The 25,546-nt window shown below is 30.3% G+C and overlaps 1 protein-coding gene across 1 annotated transcript; it reads left to right on the top strand.

Annotated features, from left to right (window-relative positions):
* Nucleotides 1-385: 385 nt before the first annotated feature.
* Syn1 (Syntrophin-like 1) lies at nt 386-22,706 on the top strand. The gene is made up of 9 exons (XM_065504233.1): nt 386-659; nt 1,360-1,570; nt 1,696-1,930; nt 14,422-14,631; nt 17,408-17,754; nt 18,265-18,350; nt 21,849-21,957; nt 22,079-22,432; nt 22,555-22,706. Exons 1-9 carry the CDS (start codon nt 430-432, stop codon nt 22,636-22,638), a joined length of 1,866 nt encoding a protein of 621 aa, XP_065360305.1. The 5' UTR covers nt 386-429; the 3' UTR covers nt 22,639-22,706.
* The last annotated feature ends 2,840 nt before the right edge of the window (nt 22,707-25,546 follow it).

Here is a 25,546-nt window from a genome sequence, read left to right on the forward strand (position 1 = left end):
ATTTTTTTCCAACTTTTTTCGAAAAAGTTTAATAAAATAACTTTTGCAATAATAAACCAATTTTAACAAGTAATATCTCATTTTTGTCTATATAAAATTGTCTTTAAAAAACTGTGCAAAACTAGGTTTTTATAGAAAATAAAGTTTTAGTATGTCCTACCTAAGCCTACAACACCCATTAGGTCGCTTTTCAAGTTCTGACAAAAAGTGTTATTTTGTAGCAGAGTGTTATTATTCTTACAATATGAATTCTAAGTAAATGTACATTTCTTTTTTATATTTTTAGTAAAATTAATTCACAGGTTAACAAAATAATAAAAAAAAACATTGCAGCAATATGCATTTAAAATAATGTCTTTGAGGTTTATTTAACACATCAGGGAGTATCAGAATATCATTCTTATTGAAAAATAATACCTTGACGGCATTATGGTGGAGTCGTCGAGCTTGGGCAGAACATTGAACAATGCTCCGGTCCAGCCTCTACCCACTCAATCGCCCTCCGGCATGCGTTGTGGTACATTGGAGACACGTGTGCGTGGAGCCTGGTATCGTGTACTGGTTACTTTAGAAACGGATTATTTGGCGATTAGCCTAGACGAGACGTGTGAAAATGCTGGAACTGGTGATCAGTCGACAACACTAAATGGTACTTTAGGGTATGTTCATAAATACATAATTTATTACTACATTTTATTACATATTTGGTCAATTCACAAGATCTCTTATCATGTCATATTTTCATAATGTCCTAATATTTCACAATGGTTTTTATTGCTTTTCAATCAAAAAATTTCCTAAAATAATACTACTCTGTATTGCTATGTTTATTGTGTTATCGTAACCAATCAGCAGAGACCTGCGTCGAATGCCTAAGTGTCGGTTAAGCCGAGCCGCCGAGTCGTGATACATTAGGACATTATGACAATATGACTGATAAGAGACCTTGTCAATTGACCAAATATGTTTGTATATGTGCATTAAAGAGGTTCATCATTTTATGAAAATTATAACAAATTATATCGTACAACATACCTAAAATTATGGAAGGGAACATCATCAGTAATACCTTTCTCAAATTTCAATAACCTACGATAATTGCATATTTGTTAAGAAGTAATAGCTCTATTAAAATAAACAAAACTTAAATCTGAAAAAAATCATTTTATTTTACATTATATCGTTAACAATGCTTCGAAAAAAATGGAAGGATCAATAATTTGTATCATGTCTTCTGAAAACACTAACAAATATAACACTAATCATAGATTGTGGAATTGGTCCCAAAATTTTAGCGTATGATGTACATCTTCAACTCTAATGTACATATTGTTCTCAAAATATTCTTAAACTATTTAGGAGTAATCATAGCGGCCATAATGGTTCCATCCCCTCTTCTGCCTCCATGCAGGGCATGGGTCAGGGTGGAGGTGCTGGCGGTGGCTGTAGTAGCACTACTAACGACATAGATGTAACAGATAATTGTGACCATTTGCTAAATAACAATACATTGGATAGTGGCATGGATATGTGTGATGTACCTGATCATGTGGCAAATCAAAAGAGACACGTAAGCCGAATTTTTGTGTGATTATGTTGAACATTTTTATTTAAATTAAGATTTTTTATTAATTATTACCTTTGTGGCAAACTTAAATATATTTTTGTTACTATATTGTAATTTTTTGCGGTTAGGTGCGCATTATAAAATCCGAAAATAATGGTCTTGGTATATCCATAAAAGGTGGTCGAGAAAATCGAATGCCAATATTAATATCAAAAATATTTCGTGGCATGGCCGCAGATCAAGCCAAAGGACTTTACGTCGGCGATGCTATACTCTCTGTTAATGGTGAAGAGTTACGTGAAGCTACTCATGATGAAGCGGTTAGAGCGTTAAAACGGGCCGGTCGTGTAGTGGATTTAGAAGGTAAGTTCTTAATGAAATAAGTATATTTGTGTAGTATACATACATATATTAGAGGTCCTATCACTAAGTGATATCCTGTGAGGCCAGATTATAAATATATTTAGTTTGGCCAATTTTTATCGCACTGAAATATATACATATGTATGTATATATATATGGGGCATTTCATGTCAAGTGAACCAACTTTTGAAATCGATGTCTTCCGATCGGGATGAAATTTGCACCAAGGTTAGTTCTATTGAATAGTAACTAACAGATACAATTTTTCAAAAAGATCGGTAGAGAACTCTCTGAGTTAGAGGCCGTCAAAATTTGACATTTTGATCAAGCAGGTGATTTTTCTTATCCATGTATCTTATTACCTATTGTTCTTAGCAAAATGTGTCCCAAACAGCTTAGATAGCTCTTTCTTCAATCTTCAAATATTAAAAAAAAAAAATAAAAAAATTTTAATATTTTTTTTTTTCCGAAATCAAAAACTTTTTTTACTTTTTTTTTAAATGGGCCATTTTTTTCTTAAAATAAAGCTTAGATATTTTCCTTTAAGACCTATTTGGTCGCTTAGTGGGATGCGAGTGGGATATCTATCAAATAAATATTTTGTAACTCAAGACATATGTACATTTTTTGACTTTTTTTTTTGCAAAATCGAACTTTTTTCCAATATGGGCCCTTTTTTCCAAAATTTTTTTTGCTCAAAAGAAAGCTTAGGTCCATTCCTTTAAGAAAATGTTGGTCCCTTAGTGGGATGCGAGTGGGATATCTATCAAATAAATATTTTGTAACTCAAGAAATACAATTTTTGAAATTTTTTTGCAAAATCAATTTTTTTTCCAATAATAATAATTTTTTTTTGCTCAAAAGAAAGCTTTTCCTTTAAGACCTATTTGGTCGCATAGTGGGATGCGAGTGAAACGATTGAATACAATTTTTAAGCGGAAAATCTTATTTAGTTTTGCAAAACATTCAAAACTTTTGACAAATTTATCATCATACACTTCAAAAAACCAAAAATGTCAAGGTATCTTGATTGAAGTGGTCTTGGTCTGTAATCCGACAGTTTATTACCGAAAAGCGGAAAATTATAAATAAAAAAGAACAGAGCACATCATAACACAGTGAAGCAGATCAGAACAGGTCTGAGCCAAAGTACTCAGTCGCACACAATAAACAAATAAATAAATTTGGTACGTGAGTGGCATAGAATACTGCAACACAACTAAAAACACTGTGATACAAACACACACTTGCAAAAATGGGTATATTGTGTTGTTGTTTAATTCAATGAGGTAGTTTTGTTACATAGAGTTGCTCTTGTTGTTGAACTGTAATATCCCAGTAGTTCTGGCAGTGATTTTACCTATGTCAACTATGTGACTAGTTATTTTAATACGTGCGTGTTAATTGACCGTACATACATTACAAATAGACTGTCAAATAGCTGGTCTGAAGTAGTCACTGCATTGAATATAGTCCAATAACCAAATGCTTGTAAACAATCCTTCCACAAAATAACTACTTTCTAAAGTGTAGTCCAATAAAAGATGTGGAAAAAATAGTATGTTCTGCATACTCATCGAAATTAAAAAATAAATACAACATCATAATATTATTAAATTTAGATGAAAGTACACATTTATTTGCTTATTTATAGCATTTTATAAATGTAATTAGGGATTCAATTTGTGGAATGGTCCAAAATACTTGTAACACAAAGCGTTGTTGCAGTCTGAGCACATCATCTTGATAGATACGATAAGGTTTCTTTTTGTAGTGTTTGACGATGAGATTCTTTATATGAAATTTTTTTAAATCCTAATCCAAACGAAAAATTAGAATCGTTTTAAAAATTTAACATACCCGAGGTGAACTACTTTGGGATCCCCTGACCGCGCCCCTGGTGGGTCCATGAGGTCCAAACTCAAAACCTGAACTCAACGAGACTTCCTCTTTGTGCATGTTAAATTTCATTCAAATTGGACTGAGCCTATAGAAGTTACAGATTTGTTTCCCTCAATTTTTTTTCTATACCACTGTGCGGCCGTCTTCCAAACTGATTAAATGTCAACAATGTTGTGAAATTCATTGTCAGGCTGCATGCATACGCTGACATGTACCGTTATGTTTTTATTCAAATATTATAATGAACTCTTAAACATGGTTTAGGGGCTATTTAGATAAGAAATTGCATTAAAAATTAAAGAAAATACGAAAGTTTGAAAATTGCTGGTAGTCCCGAAAGGGTTAAATGCCAGAACTGCTGGGTACCTCCACAAACATGTGTATTTTAAGTGATTATCATTGATTATAAATTAACATTGAACGTTCATACTACAGGTGTTTGTTAGTTGTTGTTGTATGTGTAGTATTCCTCGATGTATGAACATTGATTATCGTGATTTTTACGAGTGACTCAGTATGAATGAAGAATTTTTTTTGTGAATGATCACAATGAAATTTATACAATTATGCGTTTGAGCGCGTCATTTTTTGAGTTTAAATTGCCTTGATTTCAACCAGAACTGAATTCTTGAACAATTTATAGGTTATTGGTGTTTTCGTATTAACATATATTTATTATCTGTACATATTAATGTATGTATTTATGTAGGTTTTTGGTATAATTTTATTTAGTCTGATGTTGTCTGAAAAATTTTAGCAATTTTTGTTTTTATTTACGTTTTTGCCAATAAAAATAATAAAGTCAGAAAACAGTTCTTAAGTTTAACTATAAAAGCTTTTGTTAATAGTTTAATCAACAACAGTTTCATTTCGAATTTATTGAATTCAATATGGCCATCTCAAGAGGATTACAAGTTTTTGTAGTAGCTTTAGCTATTAGCTGCACTTTGGCTACACCCATAAAGCGATCAAAGGCAAAATCGGCAAGACAAATCGAATTTACTACACCTTCATCGGTGGTGGAACAAAAGACAGGTTATCCCGAAGCTGGATTCCGCCCCAATATACCATTCGAATTACCCAATGAAAAACCCGTGTCTATTACCGAATCAGTTGAAATCATAACTACCACTCCAGCAGAATCGACTTTAGAGGATTTCAATGAAATTGTGCCCACAACTGTTAAATCGGAAGTTGTTGATCATACACCAGCAGATACTTATGGCGCTCCTTTGCCAGCATCTGATGATGCTGTGGAAATCGAAGCAGAAGTAGTACCTGCACCAGCTGAGGACTTTCAACCCCCTAGCGAAGAAGCGAACCAGGATTTCTCATCCACCTCTGCTGTTATTGATAATAATTCTGGTGATGTTATTGCTGATCTTCCTGCCTTTGAGCAAGCCTCAGAAGCGCAAGATTTAGATGTTATCAATAATCAATTACCTGCCAATACCTACGGTACTCCCGAAGTTGAATTGAGTGAACCAAAGACTGATGTTGAAACTGTGGAGCCAGAACTTGATATGGAACAACACAAATCGGAATTCGATGAAGATGCGGCTGAAACTGGAGATGACCAACAACAACAAGAAGAGGCTGTCGATATTGAAACCACAGAAGAAGAAGGTTCAGCCGAGAGTGAACTTGGGCTAGCTTCTGAGTCTGATATTCATGAACCAGCCGATACTTATGGAGCCCCCAAAACTGAACTTGATGAAGATAATGAAATTGAATCCGAATTGGCTGAAGTTGAACAACAACTCGAAATACTGAGTCGTCTCACTCGCTCGAAAACCGGACGCTTGGTTATTTTACCAATAGAAAATAATTTGTATTTAGGCCGTTTGGTGGCGAGTCAACCAAAACGTGCTCAGCGTAAAAATGGCCGCTTGTTAAAATTGTAGATTTATATTGTTGATTTTTTTTTATTTGTTCATACATGTTCTGTTGTTATTGAAACCGAAATAAAACCTTATTATTTCTAAAACGAAATCGATTTTAACTTTAATTTCAAAAAGATAATTCATTGTTTTTTGCAGATGTAAGCAATAGCAAGTATTTTCCATACTTGCTTACACATATATTTACTTAAAAAATAAAATACTAATTTTATTTATTGTTGTGGGTTTGTTTTTATTATTTTCTACCGAAAGAAATATTTAATGGTTTATTGCAGAAATAAAGAAACAATTTTTTACAGCACTTTTATTGTCCAATATGTAGTAACAAAAATACTTAAGATGACTTATACAGATATGCAAACCTCACCTTAATGCAAACGGACGTAACTATACTTTTATTTTTTTTTCTACAGGAGATCGCAGGCGTCTAAAAAGTTGGATGAGCATGTAGTTTCCAGCGATCCAAAACACGTTACGTTAATATAACGATATGTATGTATGTTCATACATATGTATGTAGTTAAATACTAGGATTGTCATTCGAATAAAAATTATTTCTTTGGAAGACAAATGAATTAAATATCGCGATAAAATTCGAAGATGTTTTAAAAATTAATCGATCACCCGAATAAAAAAATTAAATTTTTATTCGATCAAAAATAATCTCGAATAATTGACAACCCTTATTTATCTTGGCAGATATTGGGATGGAGTTGAGTTTTTCAAATTGAATTGATCGATTTATATAATCTTTAATGAATTTTAGAATAACACTTCTCTCGAATTCCATATAGTAAATTGAAATATTAAATTAGCAAAGAATCCACTGAATACTTTCACCAAAAATGTATTATATTTATATTTATATAATATAAACATTCAAATTCAAAAGAAATAATCTTCCTTCTCAAATGAGATTTTAAATAAGATAAATGTTTCGAATTAGAAATTAATTAATATGTGATGCTTTTGATGATTTTGACCATTTGTTGATTTGAGACTTTTTGTCTGTCCATAGCAACGTTGTTGTGTGGGAGTTGTTTCTGTTACTTTTTACAACTACAAAAGCCATGAATATAAGTTGGAGTTTGCAAATGTACAGAAATTATTTCCATTTGGAAATGTTTCAAGTGTGTTGTTGACATTTCTTGTTTTCTACAGTATTTGACATTTTACTTATTTTAACCATCGCTTTACTTTCATACTTGCACTTAACTTTTGCTACATTCATACATACATATGTACGAACATATTGAGTTCTGGGGTTGTTTGTGGGCCGAGAAAATAAATATTGGCATTGAGAATTTTCTTATACTTAGTTGAGCATCTTTCAATATGAAAACTTACGCTACTTATCCATACATACTACGTACATAAATAAAAGTTCAAATGACTTTAGCCAAACCATAAAACGTTCAAAAGTCCATTAGCTAAACCAAAGTTTTTCACCCAACCATCGTTTATTTTCATCTTTACTTATTTATATTCGTAATGTTTGTCTAGTTTTAACTTAAAATACTTTATTACTTACTTACTTACGTTTGTACGTACATTTTGTAGTTGTCAAGCATCTACGAAGTAATAAGTTGGAGAATTACGCTCTCATCTATCTACTCCCCCAAACACGTTCGTTCACTCTGTTTACAGTTTTCTGAAATTTAAAGAAAAATACACATAAAAACATTGTTCTATTATATATATTATACATATACATATATATATAGATACACACATACATATGTATGTATGCATATCTATGTATGTACATTAGACATGCCCTTCAAAAATAGATTTGCTTTGGATGGGTCTTATTTTGTAACTAGAACACGTGCCGGAAATCGATTGAATGTTGTAAAATTGGGTACTTAATGGTACTTTTTCCGATATCTTAAAAAAATTCCATATTTATATACTATTTTTTACACATTTGCAAAAACCTGAGACACGTTAATGAGACAATTTCTGTTTTTTATGTCTCATTAGAACGAAAGTTACGTACACATTTCGATTCTTTTAAATTAAATTGCAAAAGTAATTTTTTAATGGCAAAATTTTTACAAAAACTGAAAAAAATGCATATTTCCCCCTTGTAAATGCATCTCAAAACTTCAGAGGGCTTGCGGCACGTCTTAACCTCAACCGATTTACCTAAAATTTTTTCAGGATGATTTTTTTACTAATGAAGGAAATTAAGCTGTATGTATTATTAATTTGAATATCGAATTTTGTAAATTGCAGATTATTAAAGTCCAACGAAGCCTTTTTCTCAGGCCGAACCCGAACCTAATATTCGGTACAAAAATAATTATTCGGCCTAATCCAAAATAAACCCAAACCTTTCAAATGTACCATTGATTTCCGAAAAAAAATTTATTTTAATTTAAGAGCATGTTTCAGCTCATTTTAAGGCAGGGAAAGGCAACCTATACTATTGCATTTTACGATTGTATTAGTTATACACTCTCTCCGCTGTCACAACGAATCGGTGTTGCCAGTAAACTTTCGTCGCTTTTCCCCAATTAAAAATGTAAAATCTCATATTGTTCATCATACATCTTTAAATGTTGGGACATATTTTTTTTTCACTGGCAACGCTGATTCTTAAATTGTGCGATAAAAAACGATACACAACCTGCTTGTTTGAGTTCTCAAGCTAGACCAGAGCAAGGCGAATTCATACAAGGTGGTGGTAGTTCTACAAAAACAACAAATGGTCTTAACAAATGTCAAAAAACAGAAATTAAAAATTAAAGAAATATGTATTAAAACTAAATATAGTGTAGATAATTGAATAGTTAGGGCTTTACTTATTTATGCAAAATATAAATATTTTGTTAATTTGCTTAGAATATATAGATATTGAAGTATAATAACAAGCTTTGACAGATGTTAGAACCAAACAAGCGAAAAAAGAGTAATCAGCTGATTGACTGACTTCACCTTGTATAAATTCGCCTTGGACCAGAGGTTCGCAAAAATAAATCCTCTCACCAATACACTTACTCTCACCAACACATTCAATTCTTTATTTTATTCAGTGCACCTACAAACACACAAATACAAAAACTGAAAAAATAAAGAAAAAGTCATACACCAGTGCTCATGCGTATTCCTAGTTGTCTCGTTGAGTGGACAACGACCAGCGTTGCCGCTTTGGTCCAATTGGACCAAAAGTGGTAGATTTTATTTACAAGTACAACGATTGGTAGTTTGGTTGGATTGTTAAATTTTTTTTAATTTGTTGGTTGGAAATACAATTAATATTTTTAAAATTTATAGTTTTTAAATTTAAAGATAACAAATAAAAAACATGTGTGAAATAAAAGAGTTGGAAACCCTGATTATTGAACTTAACGCCGTTAAATGTATAACATCTATGCATTTATATGAAAAACATCAAAATCATAGTGTCAGTGCAAATTAAATTAAACAAACACTTGTATTTCTTAAACAAAAGGCCGCAAAAAAGTTATTTTTTTTTTACAATTTTATTTAATAGTTAAAATATGTAGTATTTTTAGATGTCTTTCAAAAACTCCAAGACTGGCAATTGATGCTAATGGAGAAAACCAAACATCAAACGGCAATTATAGAAAATAAATATGAATAAAATACCTATAATTTTACTTTTTTCTAGTGAATAAAGTTGCAAAACAAAGCGGAAATTTAGGAGTGAGTGGATTCAACTTTTTGATTGGTTGCAGGAGAAAGATGGAAGCTGTTTTTGAATTGTATGCTTCAAAACAATCTTAAATCACTGCTCCCACATAAATAATGGAATTTGCTTCGGCTAAGTGATATATCTTTAGATATTAATGCTCGCATAAATTTGTTCGGGAAAATGTAAGCACACTTAAAGATGGATTCAATGAACTCTGTTATAGTGACTTATGTAATTTTATTTTTAATATATGTACTTTCGCTTCCAAATAGTTCTGCTGCTGCAGAACGAAAACATAATTTATGACAAACCCTAATATAATAGCAACTTAACGAGATATATAAAAATCGATTAATTATTTTCGAATTTATTCACAATTAAGTGAATTAGCTCATTTTCAAAAAATTTTACTTTTTTGTTTGATATACATAAAATTGAAATTTAATTTTGAAAAAAAAAAAATATTTTTTATGTAAAAATATCCAATTTTTTTGTTTTATAAAAACATGAAAAATCGAAATCGGCAGAAATTGGTCAGATTTATTGCATTATGACAAACCCACATGTAATAGCAACAAAATGATTTGTTTGCTCTGTGTAATCAAATGCTTATATTTATTTAAAATTAAATTTTTGGTAGGATAGGACAGAATTTGGTAGGTTTTAGAGTGTATGTTGGTAGGAAAAATATTTTCTTTGTGGCAACGCTGACAACGACTACTAAAATGTAAGAGCATAAGAATCCGTGTGATTTTATTTTCCACAATTGTGGTATGGGCTGCGCATTACTGAGCTAGACTGATTTTTTCTCTACAATGCGTGTGCACACGTACGTAAGAGAAGAGTAAATGAAAAACGCGGCGCCCATGTTTTGCCTTTCCCTGTTTTAAGGGAACATTCTACAGCAGTTACGTCCAGCTCATGTGCACAATGTGCGAACTTTTACAAAAGAGCTTTTGTGCTTTCACACCGACAAGAGTACAACAAGCAGTGTTGCCAACTTAGTGCTTTTCGCGCTATTTATGGTGCTTTATGAAACGTCATACGCGTAAATTTTTTCTTATATTGCTTTTTTACGGTAAGGCACTATTATGGTGCTTTTCAAATTTCATTACAGTGCTTTCAGTGCTTTTTTTGATTTTTAATAGCTTTTATATTGAAACTACAAAGAAAAATGTCCCAATTTTTTTTAAGTGTAAAATTTACAACACGATATGGTAGCTTACTAAAAAAATTTAAAGAAATGCTGTGTGGTATCTTCAGAAAAACCAACGGTACTTTAAAATGTGATACAAAGAAGAAATGAAAACCAACATCGTTTGCAAAATAATAAAAAATATGCATACATATAATAAATGTACATTAGACATGCCCTTAAAAAATAGATTTGCTTTGGATGGGTCTTATTTTGTTCATTAGTAGCTAAAACTAACTACTGCAAAATTTAAGTGCAATCGGATAACTAGAAATCGATTGAAAGTTGTAAAATTGGGTAAATAATGGAACTTTTCCGATATCTTAAAAAAATTCCATTTTTGAATACAGTTTTTTAAACATTTTCAAAAAACCTAAGCTTCCAGAAAAAATTATCTTTCCAACAAGGTATAAAGCATGAACATCGAGTTAAAAATAACCAAGTTATTAGCATTTCCCTACGTCATATATTCAAGAAAAACGACATTTCGCTGGCTTAACATGCAAAGGCTCTAAGTCAGTAATGTTCACGCCATACAACAATTGTTTGAAAAATTTACACACATTTGTTATGCTCTTTTAAATACTTTTGTTCATTCATCGCTGAGCATGCGAAGAAAACACATATGGCGGACTATCGTCATTTTTTTCAGAAATTTATTAAGCATTGTTGTTGGTTGTTCTCGTTCGAAGCATAGCAAACACACGCGTTTCAATTACAATTGAACACAATAAAACAAAGTCAAAAATAAATACAAAATTTAAGTGAATTTCGGACTTACAATGTATATTTTTTCATTTCCTTAAAATTTAAATTACATTCATTTAATAAATTGGTTTTATTTGACAAAAATCCTAAATCTAAACTTTCTTCATAAAGCATGATGCTGGGTAGCTCTCTCACCAATACATCTTCATTTTTATTTTTGAACATCACTGCTCTAAGTCCATATTTTAAAATTTTACAGGAGAGACAAAAAACATTCAAACTTTTTTTTTCCGTAAACATTTTTGAATTCTGTAAACGCAATTTTTTTTTTGCATTTTTCTATGTTTACTATGTGCGTAAAAGCAAAATGATAAAATAAGTATTTGCCGAGATAAAAGCTTTTTTGGACTTAGAGCTTTTTCTATTGCTTAGTTTGTATTTTTTTATGGACTTAGATCTTTTTCTTAGAACTTGTCTATCATTTCTTATTTACTACAATGAAAGTATTGTACTTTTCCACTTCACAATGAGTGGCAAGGGTATATATAAGTTTGTCATTCTGTTTGTAATTTCTACATTTTTCATTTGCGACCCCACAAACTATATACATATATTCTGGATCGTTATAGATAGCGAAGTCGATATAGCCATGTCCGTCTGTATGTTGAAATCAACTTTCCGTAGCCCTCAAATTACTTACATATACATATGATTCATACATCTATATATCGGGAATTCTTCCGGCTCGGTTGCTAATAAAATCGACAACATCGGCCCACAAATGACTGAGATATAAGGAAAAAACCGGGACAACCTCGATTTTTGCCCTATTTTTGGAAAAAAATTTTGGATTTGCTTTATTAGTTTTATTTTTATTCCATAAGAAGTGCACAAAATAGAAACATGTACTCATTTGAGCTCCCCACTGTATATCTGGATTACTAAGTCATAAATATAGACAATATGGATATCTAATGATAGATATTTCAAAGTCCATTACAACGATGTATATAAGGCTATAGTAAGTTGGACCTACAGTGGGTCAAAATCGGGGAAAATTTTTTTTAACCCGATTTTTTTTTCATCAACAAATTTTTTTTTACATATGATACCTATGATACCATTCGTTTCTTATGACCTTCGCTCATCGTTTTGGCATAGATTCTATAAGATTTGCAAGTAATGTAGTTGGTATTAATTTCCACTCTGATTTTAAGCAATTCATCAGTTCCTGTTTATTTCTAAAACGGCTAGTTTCGATCCTAAAAGTAATGAAAATTAACGAATATGTTGCAATCATTTAAGCAAACCACTTTTTTAAACGTTTCTTTATCAGTAGGAGTTTCTTAGACGACATGAAGCTTCTCAAGTTATTTTCCAATGATTGTGTTCTCACAGTGCTGGAACTACTCACAACATCTTTGGAACAAATAAATGGTTTTTGTTTAATTAAAAGGAAGATTTAACGATCTGATCGAGGTGATATTTTCCTAGGATGAACGCCGGTATTGTGTTCCTCTATTGTTCGAGTAGCCTTATACTTTTTAATTAATCCCGAAACTATTGATTTATTAATGCTCTATTTGTTAGCTATAGAAATTTGGGACTGGCCATTATTATAAAGTTCAATAATTAATAGCTTAAATACTATTCCGAAATGCGTACGAGCCATAGCTGAACTTCTAAATAATTGGTACCAAATGTGCAGAAACTACCAAAATTTAAATATTCATTGTCAAACTAAATGGGCCTTAAAGAACTGTTTTAAAAAATTAGGTTTTTGTTGTAAAAATCACAACAATAAAATAGTGGCTTAAGTATCCAACATTAACATATAGAGTTTTTTATTTCGTCGAAGAAAATGTAATGCAGCAATTGGATCTAGTTCAAACAGTTGGATTTGTGGTTGTACTAGACACTTTCCAACAAATATTGACACTGCTGCTAGTCCAGTTGTCATATTGTTAAGGATAGAATAAATTTGTATACTCGTAAAACATATTTGGTCAATTCACAAGGTTTCTTATCATGTCATATTGTCATAATGTCGTAATATTTCATAATGGTTTTTATTGCTTTTCAAGCAAAAAATGTCCTAAAACAATACTACTCTGTATGCTATGTTTATTGTGTTATCGTAACCAACCAGAAGAGACCTGCGCCGAATGCCTAAGAGTCGGTTAAGCAGAGCTGCCGAGTCGTGATATATTAGGACATTATGACAATATGACTGATAAGACACCTTGTGAATTGACCAATTATATTGTTATACATTTTTATTATTTTTTATATACATGTAAAAATTAGGGTGTCATTCGTATAAAATTTATTCGATTAATCGATGTAAATAAATTTCGTTAAATTGATTAATCGATATAAATATAATTTTAAAATAAAATTTTAATCAAAGTTTGTCGAATATTTGAATTTCAGTCTAAAATTTGTCAAAATAAGTAAAAGAAATTTTTATTTTTTCAACAATCGGCTAAAAGTATTAAATTATTGACTGTATTTACATATGTACATTGTTTAAGTTCAGTTAAAGATTTCTAATTAATTTTAATATGTTCCGGAATTACTGTGAATTCTCTACTTTAAAGTACTAAACTATAAATCGTTAGCTTAGTGTGCAAAACGTGCTGAGTTCACTTTTTTTTATGAAAATTGAGACTATAATACAAAACTGTGCAATTAGTACAAACAAAGTTTATAATCATTTCCATTTTCCCGTTGCTCTACTGTGGTATGGTATGGATTTTATGGAATTTAATATTTAATAAAGTTATTAGACATATAATTTCGCCAAAATATTTAAAACGCTAAAGATAATAAAAAATATTTTAAGAAAATTTTATAAGTCCACTTTAAAATCAAATAAGTGATAGGAAGTCCCAAAATAATGTATAAGTTGCCAATTATTCCCTTCTGCTAAACTGAGATTATTATAAAACATACCAAATAAATAATAAAACTGCATTAACAGTTTTAAAAATTTATTCAAAACAAAAGATTTTAGGATTTTCGTTATAGAGAATTAAGTTTGTTAAAGAATTTTCCCGGAGAGGTCACGTTTGAAAGGATACAAAATATTATTAATTGGACTTTATCTTTTCTCCTTCTACAGTGAAATTTCTACGCGAGGTTACGCCCTACTTTAGAAAAGCCAGCATTATTTCAGAAGTTGGCTGGGAATTACAAAGAGCATTTTTATGCCCATTGGGACCCGGCGTATCAGCATCACCACCTGCACCGAAAACCACACCAAGAGCCGATACCCGCTACATTCCATTACAATTAACACATTTGGCACGTAACTTAAAATACATCGATCCAGGTTAGTAAATATAATAAAATATAAAGCGATAATATTGAATTTTTGTACCTACATATGTATGCATATATGCAAGTGTATAAATATAAAACTTTAAATATATACTAAGTTTTCGGTGTTCGGTTTTTGGTAATAACGTAATTTACCAATTTAAGGAAAACCGTAAAACTAAATTTATCGGAATAAATTGTAAAAACTTACAAATATGAATGTTTCTGTTCAGACATTGTAGAACAGTTAATGCGAAACAATTTAATTGGAATAGAATAAATATTTCATATGATTGCGAACAATTAATTGCAATTAATCGTTTATATTTCCGCAAATCTTTGTCAGGTGACAACAAAATTTATTTGCAAAACAAAGTCAAACAAGTTTCAAATACTTTTGGCTCAACTTTACAAACCGTATATGGCAGAATCCAATTTTGTCGTGTCTGTGTGTAACTATGTTATTATGTGTTACTGTTGTTGTGTTAAAAGTTTAAACTTAATTTAAGTTTGAAAACTTAAAAATTATTGTACAATGTACGAATGTATGTAAGAGTAATATTGTACAATTGTAAACCAAATTATTTATTAACTTTTATTTAATTAAAAGATTTAATATAATTTTTCAGTTTATTTTATTTTTATTAAAAATTCAGTGCAATATATCAAAATTGATGTTTGTTCGGCTGCAGCTAATTAATTATATATTTTTGCCAATGATCGCTTTGCTGTCGAATCATTGCTTTCTTTTCTTTTCCTTTTTTTAAATTATTATTTTTAGTGATGCCAACTTATTTTTTATAAATATGTCATGACATATTTATTTGTTAGATATTTATGTTTAGATATTTATGTTAACATATATTGTTTTGTCGCAACAAATATAAAAAATAATGATAATGATAATTATCATCATCAACATCAACATAAAAGCAACATCAACGGTAGCAGTAACAGTAACAGCAGATGAATTAAAATAACAGGGTGTACTCCTTATTCTTTTGCAGTTGTCTAGTTTGTTCCTTATTAAAAAGGATACAATAACAAATGTTGCTAAACACACATTTAGTACATTTATTCATACACATTTATTATTCAAACAAACATCCCAGCAGTTTCACACTAGTCAATGCATCCCTTGGCTGTCTACAATTTATATGTTTAGGGTCATTTGACACCACTTGTAGTGCAGAAAGAAATCAATTAGTCACTTAATACATCACATGTAATCTAGCGTAATGTCAATTGTCACTTCAGTGTCTCTAAGTAATCTAAACTGCAGTCACTTTAAACTTTAAACTATAAATTAATGCTGGATGTATTATCATATTACTGTCCCCTGTTATTCCGACCAATCTGTAGACATATCAAAAGTCTAATTATATTTATATTTAAGGACTGGCTACTTTACTCACCACTAATACTATCTGACAAAGTCAATTCATATATTACTGTCCTCTTGTAGCTGGTATAAGGAGGATTGGTCCCATTCTTGTAAGCATAAAATAGTCGGATAAAGGTTTGTTTACAAGCAATCGGTCATTGGACTAACTAGGATATGTCTTTTTAACTGATTATTTGAGGCCAATTAGCTTGCGCTTAGCATGTTAAAATAACTAAGTACCTACTTATGTAACTAATCAAGTAACCAGTAACCTGCAAGTTTATAGTATAATTGTAGCGTTTTTGGCTAAAAATTATGCTTCATTTAACACTTTACAAGTCGGAGTAGAGTGAAGTGTGGCAAAAAAAAATAAATAAATAACGAAAATGTTTTCCAACTAGATAACTTAATTAATACCAAAAGTACACATGTGTGTGGGAACGGGAGTAGAATCGACTCACACGCTTGGTGTATGCAGCAACTTAAAGCATATTTAGGATGGCAATTATGTGTTAAATTTTCCTTTTGGAATTGTACAATGTACATGCTATCGGCGTATGTGTACAAGTACAGTGAATTTTAAAATGTACGTATGTACAAACATATGTACATGCTATCTCTGTACTTAATATCAGTAGTACGAAACGCAACAGCAGCCAAATGGCACCGGGAGTAGCAGTAGCAAACACATTTACATAAGCCAGTGTAAACTAAGTTTTTCAATCATGAAACATGGCTTTAATTTTACTGTAAAATACTAACGTACTTAAGTTACCGAACAACATCTGGGTTTGATAAGTATGTATATTAGGGTGCGGACGTTCCTCAAAATTTTTGGGTGCTCAAAATGTTTGTCCTCACGCCAATAGTTGGTGAGCTAGATCCAATGATCATATTTCACACAAATAAAACATAGGTATATGAAATATTTGTACGAAACAGCGTTGTAAACGCCACGCAAAGGCCTTTCAAATTATACCAATATTTCATATGTTTCCTCATCAAGTAAGTACTGACGCCAGGACAAACATTTTGAGAAATGGTCTTCTTAAACAAAATCAACTTTCATTTTAGTTGGGAACACCGATACCTTATTTATTATTCCTTCAAACAAACGGGACCACCATAATATACGTAGTATGTTTGTATTTTTGCAAGTGAGAATAGGAAATACAGTTTTTAACAATCAGTTGAAATAAGAAGGAAAATACCGCTGTTTTCTAAGAGAAATTGTGCCCTGTAATAATTTGGTTGTGGGTTGCAGCAATGTAATCAAGATGACGATGATGATGATGACGTTGATGATTTAAATATTTTATATACAAGTACGAGTACTGAGAAAATGTACGAGTATATGGATGTAAATATGTTTGTATTTACTAGTATACTCTTGTCTCATTTATAGAAAATCGTTGTCTGGAACTACATTCACCTGATGGTGTACATTCGTGCATATTGCGCGCTTCAGACTCGGCGGAAGCATTAGTATGGTTTAATGCCTTGCATAGCGCCATGAATGGCTCTACTCAACGTGCTTTAGTGGAGGCCAATCGGGCTTTAATAAATGTCATTGGTGAACTGAAACATATCGGATGGCTAAGCAGACGCCTAAGTGGTGGCAGTAGTAGTGGTGGAGGAGTAGTAGGTGGCAATGGAGGTGGCGGTAATGGTAGTGGCAGCAATGCTGCTGCAGTTGCTGGCAGCAATGTCATGACAGGCACTACCACAAGTGTTGGCAGTGCTGGTGAAGTGGTAAGTTGTGAATTGTACCAACCAACATACAGTTTAATACACAAATTTAACAAAATTGCACTTTTTACGACTTATTTTTTTTGTGCTACAACTTTATGCTTTAAATACATAGACTATAGCTGGCAGGCTACCAACTACAATTGGTCAATTCACAAGGTCTCCTATCATGTCCTAATATTTGAAAATGTTGTTATTGTCTTTGTCAAGCAAAAAATTGTGTTATCGTATCTAACCAGCAGTCGGCTAAGCCGAGCCTTCGAGTCGTGAAATATTAGGACATTATGACTGATAAAAATTAAATATTTTAAATATGTATATATTTCAACCACAACAGCTGTTGTTACTATTTGCTGTCATTTTCTTTATAATTAAATAGCTGACTACAGGGCGACAATTGCTGTAACTGCATTTAAAATCGTGTAGCTGTGGTCTATGTGTTGAAAGCATTATGTAACAGAATATTATTTTATTTCAATTTTATAATTACATTTTCTGCTTATTTTCCTCTAGCCAAGTGGTCGTTCTAGTTCAGAGAGCTCTGATGAAAACGATAAATGGCAACCCATATTTGTGGCTGTAACTGAACGTGAATTACGGTATGTTGGATTCTTTATTTGTAAATCGTGGCGCACAGCTATGCTAACGTAATTGCAATATTCACATACATTTGTATTTAAGTTTGTATCTTTGCTTTAAATTATTTATGTTTGCATGTTTTTTAAACAAATAATAATTTATATGTGACTCTTTAAGGAATCCGCTGTAAAAATTCAAAAGATTATGTGTTTCTAAATGATAATAGTATTGTAGAATGGAATCGTTTATTATTTTCATTCTTACATAGTCATCGTAGATTCCTATGGAAGGCTCATCAATCAATCAATCAATCAATGACAAATTAGCTCTTTTTATCACTGGTTGAGAAACAAAAGATTTATTCCATTTTAATACATATTTTTTATTTTATTTTATTTTTATGCAATAGAGAACACATGTCCTTTTCCATTTGTGTTGTTTTTTGCTGTGTGGCATCATCATCATAATATTAATAGGCAAGTCGATTTCTTTAGACCCCTTTTACTCTCACATTATACATGATACCATTTTAAAGCGATTTATTCACAGAAGTGCAGAATATATATTTTATTGAAATCGGTTCAGTTTTTTAGGAGTTATAAGCGTTTAAAGATTTTACTAACACATATGCAAAAACGTGTACATGTGAACCTTAAGCTAAAAAGTAAACAAAGCATTGCGTGTTTGTTCAATTTGTTGTTGTAAATAAATAGGAGAAACAATTAAACAGTATTGATTTCGCTCTGTTTTAAGTGAGAGTTGTTATAGAAAACAAAGAAGAAGAATTTAGTAATTTAAATTCGCTTTAATAAATATATTTTGAAGGTTTATATAACAAAATTTGTTTTATAAACCTTTGACAAATTTAAAAAACTGTTTATACATATGGGGGTAAATATGTATGTAATTGTAGATAAGTAAATAGTTATTTTATAATTGTGACGATTTTCGGTTTATCACTTCATGAAGTTTAATGAAAAATGTAAATAGTTATACAAAGTAAATAGTTATTTCTAAATATTTTGTGAAATATAATTGCAAGATTCTTCAAACTTACTCTAAATGGCTCTTTTATAAATTTTCATAGTTTCGCTGAAATTGTTCGGGATTGGAATAGTGGGCGTGGCACACCCTATGCAAAGTATATAATTAATTTCCAATATCTGTAGAACTATTATTGTAAAAGTGTTTAAACTTTTAGCGAATTAATTTCTTATTACTGTGCGGAGTTTAGCTGAATATAGACGGAATTAGATTAGTGGTTATGGAGCAAAGTAAATAATTAATTTTGAATATTTGGAGAACTATAATTCTAAAAGAATTTAAACTCTGTATCAATCAATTTATTACCATTCTAAGGAGGTTAGCTAAAAACGAATTTATTCCTGATCCCTGTTCGAAGTTTAGCTAAGCGTGATCGGCGTAGTAGGAATGGCACCTCCCTTATAAAGGAAAGTTAAAGTAAAGCTTGATATTTACATAAAAGGTTTAAAAATGGGTGGGATCAGAGGAGTGGAGTGGTATCTCCCATACAAAATTAGTTAGTTATTTTCGACTATTAAGTGAACTGTAATTGAGAGATTCTTAAATTTTGTATGTGTTATTTTGTATGTATGTATGTATGTATGTATGTATGTATGTATGTATGTATGTATGTATGTATGTATGTATGTATGTATGTATGTATGTATGTATGTATGTATGTATGTATGTATGTATGTATGTATGTATGTATGTATGTATGTATGTATGTATGTATGTATGTATGTATGTATGTATGTATGTATGTATGTATGTATGTATGTATGTATGTATGTATGTATGTATGTATGTATGTATGTATGTATGTATGTATGTATGTATGTATGTATGTATGTATGTATGTATGTATGTATGTATGTATGTATGTATGTATGTATGTATGTATGTATGTATGTATGTATGTATGTATGTATGTATGTATGTATGTATGTATGTATGTATGTATGTATGTATGTATGTATGTATGTATGTATGTATGTATGTATGTATGTATGTATGTATGTATGTATGTATGTATGTATGTATGTATGTATGTATGTATGTATGTATGTATGTATGTATGTATGTATGTATGTATGTATGTATGTATGTATGTATGTATGTATGTATGTATGTATGTATGTATGTATGTATGTATGTATGTATGTATGTATGTATGTATGTATGTATGTATGTATGTATGTATGTATGTATGTATGTATGTATGTATGTATGTATGTATGTATGTATGTATGTATGTATGTATGTATGTATGTATGTATGTATGTATGTATGTATGTATGTATGTATGTATGTATGTATGTATGTATGTATGTATGTATGTATGTATGTATGTATGTATGTATGTATGTATGTATGTATGTATGTATGTATGTATGTATGTATGTATGTATGTATGTATGTATGTATGTATGTATGTATGTATGTATGTATGTATGTATGTATGTATGTATGTATGTATGTATGTATGTATGTATGTATGTATGTATGTATGTATGTATGTATGTATGTATGTATGTATGTATGTATGTATGTATGTATGTATGTATGTATGTATGTATGTATGTATGTATGTATGTATGTATGTATGTATGTATGTATGTATGTATGTATGTATGTATGTATGTATGTATGTATGTATGTATGTATGTATGTATGTATGTATGTATTTCTGGTTTTGTTGAAATAGTGGAAATTTTGTTGTGTGATAACGTATTTATTTACATATGTATTCGTATTTCGGTGAAAAAATCGATTTTTAAAAACCGGTTTGGAGAACCAAACATTGAAAGGAATTATTTTAGAAATGTAGAAAACACAAAATACACAAAAAAGTGAACTATGTACTTCATTATCCTCTTAAGACCTGAACATGGTGTTATTTGTTATTGTTGAATCTGATAGTTATGTATATCATAACTAAGCAGTTTTAAACAGAACAACTGAAAAAAGAACTGAACTCAAAGATTCAACATTAAAATGGACTATCTATCACCAGGATTTTAAAAGCAACAATTTTATTTTTCGACAACAAAGTTTTTTTTACGAATCCATTACTGATTACAAGTATGTATTTGTATATTCTCAAACTTGTTAAATGTTTGTGTGTGTGAAAGACTTTTATAAGGACATTTAACATATTGCACATTTGTTGCTTCATATGTATTGTATTTCAGAATTGAATAAAATATTGAAAACAGAAATTTAATTTTGATGATACTAAAAGGTGTTTGCTCAACTTATTTATGTGTGATGTGTCGCAATAGTAGATTCACAACATGAAATGACATCGAAAACCACATTAAATTGAAAATTCTGTAAAAATAGTTTAAACTTAATAAAACGTAGCTGTATTTAAAATTTTTTTTTAATTTTTATTATTTTCATTTTTCAACAATGTACTGCTCATCTATGAATTTGTTTGTGCTCTACTTTGCTCCATATGATTTTAATCATATTTATTTTCTTTGTCATAGAATCTATGAGAGTGCTCCATGGTCGGTGGAAGCCTGGGGTCGGCCTTTAGAAAGCTTTGCATTAGCCACTACACGATTAGCAGGCGCTGGTAATAATTCATCTTTAAATGTAAGTGAGAGCCAGAAACTAAGCACATAATTTTTTTATATAATTTTGTTTGTTTTGTTTCTATGTCTTTGTCTATGTCTATTTTTCCAATTGTTTAATGATTTCAATTGCTATGGAACAGGGACAACAGTCGACTGTGTTTTGTGTACGTTGTGGAACAACGCGGGGAGTATTAGTTTATTGGCTGCGCTCGGAAACCCATCGCGACATGGCAGCATGGGCCAGAGCATTAGTTCAAGGTTCGCATAATGCGGTCAACTATCAGCGTGAGTTCTCATTTCGTTGCTTGTATCAGGGCAGACAGTGTCAATTGGTTGTGCATTTAAATCGTGGATTTTGTCTTTTTGAGTGTGGTTACACGGCACCCGCTCAAGCCAAAACACAATTGTGGCAATTTCCTTTTGATAAATTGCGCGGTTCCGCCGACGATGGCAATCGTTTGCTGTATTTGGATTTTGGCGATGAAGGCGAAATTGTAAGTATTTTTTAATTTTACATTTTGAATGTCTTTCTAAACAAACCAAAAATATGTACATGTTTCATTGCATCACATTACATTTACTTGTTTATTATTATATTTCATTTGTGGTAAAACAGGAATTGGATATGGAATGTTGTCCCAAACCTGTAGTATTTGTTCTACACAACTGTCTGTCGGCCAAAGTTCATAATATTGTTTAAACACAACATAAATGCTTTGAAGTTAAAATAGAAACGTACAGAAAAGAAAAGGAACCTACTTTAGGTGTATAAATGGCGAATTATCGAAGGAATGAAAGGAAATAAATGCATTCATTTACACAAGGTATTTAGTGAAATATTTAAGAAATAATGGAAAACAGATAAAGAATTTTTGTAATTTCATACTTTAACAATGATTAAACATAATTTAATTAACTAGAGTAAGAAAAATTCAAAGTCCCAATACTAAGTAGAACAAATATGTAAAATTTCGAAAATAAAACTTAAAAATTTCAAATTAATGGAGCTTCCTAAAATTTAAAAACCCCCAGAAAACAATAAATCTCTCTTTTACATATCCTGGTTATTAAACATACAGACACACACATATTATTATATTTCATATACATACATACATACAATATTAAACAAAAAGAAAAAAATCGTTTTAATACCAACTAATTTAATAGATTAAACGTAAATATTTATATAAGGGATGTGCGATTAAATGAATAATCAAACATTCTGATTAATCAACATTTCTGATTAACGAAAACTTTGATTCATCAATTAATTTGAATTTTGATTTTTCAAATTTGAATATACATATTTGTTCAGAAAAATTAAGAAGAAAAAAAACAACAGTTACACAAAATTAAAATAATTTATTTGAAATTGTTCATATTTCTAACCAATAAATTATTCCTTCAATTCATTATTAATATGAATAATCAGAAATCTGGTAAATCAGGATGTTATATTAATCGATTAATCACACATCCCTAATTTTTATACAACATTTATTTAGTACTCAACTATGTGCTTTTTGAACTACGAACAATTATCAGCCTAAACACAAAAGAAATATTGAAGTTAATTTTTGTTAAATTCGACTTTATTTTAAAATATAACTTTTGTTTTTTCCGTACCATAAGAAAAATTAAAAAAAAAACTTTCAAATCAAATAATTGAAAATATTTTTCAGTGAATGTAAATACATATAATAATAAAAATAAAGAGTGAAAAAACCAAAAGCTGATTTTAAAATAAATATTTTGAATTCTATTAAATACATATACATACATACATACATACATACATACATACATACATACATACATACATACATACATACATACATACATACATACATACATACATACATACATACATACATACATACATACAAACAAACAAACAAACAAACAAATATACATTTGTCCAATTCACAACTTAGTTGTATGTTGTACGTTGTATGATACAACTATTGTGGTTGTGAACACAAATTTACCTTGTGTAGCGTTGAAAATGCCAAAAGAGGAAGATGAAATCTAACATTCAAAAGTATATTAATATTTAAAATTAATAATACAAGCGAACAATAGCAAGCTAGTGTCTGCATTGTGTAAAAAACATATATTTAAAACAAATTATCGTTTTTCATAAATTAAATAAATTTATTGATTTCAGTGTTACCGTTTGGTTGTTATTTTGAATTAAAATGAGCTAATTTGTTTGTTTATGTATAGATATTTGGTAACATAGTACGGAAATGAACAAATCGAAACGTTTGCTATCGTTTTGTTTTGTTCTTTGCAGTGAATAAAACAAAAACCAAACAAAAACAATGAGAATGATTGTCCCATTTTGTTTTGTATTGTTTTTGCTCATGAGCGCAAACTGTACATTAATATAAACCAGAGGTTCGCAAAAATAAATCCTCTCACCAACACATTCAATTCTTTATTTTATTCAGTGTACCTACCAGCGTGTTTTAAAATGGAAAATTATAAAAATGTGTGTATTGTTTACGTGTAAATTTAAATGAAACAAAATTCTTGGTTGTTTTTTACATTTGCAAAATAAAACTCCACATGTACAATGGCAATTAAAAGTGAAATATTACAAAAATAAATGATTGCACCAAACTAAATCGGAAAGAAATTAAATTATTGCGACAGAAAATTAAGACTAAAACAAAATGAAAAGGGCAGTTACTAAAAATGAAACAAATATAGAACTATATTATTTTCTGTCTTGTGACGCCTCTGTATACTTTGTGCTAGTTGTCTCGTTGAGTGGACAACGACCACTAAAATGTAAGAGCATAAGAATACGTGTGATTTGATTCTGCACAATTGTGCTATGGGCTGCGCATTACTGATATAAAGTTTATATTATAAACGTACGCAGCTATAAAAGAAAAGAGTAAGAACAATATTGAAATATTCTGATAAAAAACGTTCAACAAACGTTTGGTAATTGATTTACTCATTATAATAGAGAACACAGTACAATAAAAAACAAAACGAATAAAAAATACGTTTCTCTATCTGTTTTGTACTCAAATGTACGATTGTAACGGTAAATTAAACAATGAAGATGAGTGAAAAGCTAATCGTTTCGTTTTCTCTCTTTGTCACTTAAAAAAGCTTTTGTTTTGTTTTTGCTCATGTACAATACAATATAAAAATTTTGATTTGTTTTGTACATTTTGCAAACATTTGCGAAATGTTTTGTTTCTTTCATACTCTGTTTGGTAACACTTAAAATTTCATACATTTGAAAAAACATACATATGTAAAAATGTTGTAGGTGTTGTACAAAATATTTATATAGAAATTATCAACAACATTTGTACAACTATTGTAAATTCAGACGACTTATAACTCATACGACTGTACAACGTCAGTTGTGAATTGAACAATTAAATCATATATAAATATTTCTTATAACTTAGGTTTACTCGTAATGTTTACAGACATACATATACTACATATCGTTGGTCTCATGTAGAAAGGCCCTAACTCAAATATTTGAAATTTACATGAGAAGGTAAAACAATGTTTATACAATTGCCTGTAAAGCCGATATTACAGATACTATTGCATTAAATTTTTGTGACGAA

This window comes from Calliphora vicina, chromosome 3 (genome assembly GCF_958450345.1).
Source record: "Calliphora vicina chromosome 3, idCalVici1.1, whole genome shotgun sequence".
Taxonomy (NCBI): Eukaryota; Metazoa; Arthropoda; class Insecta; order Diptera; family Calliphoridae; genus Calliphora; species Calliphora vicina.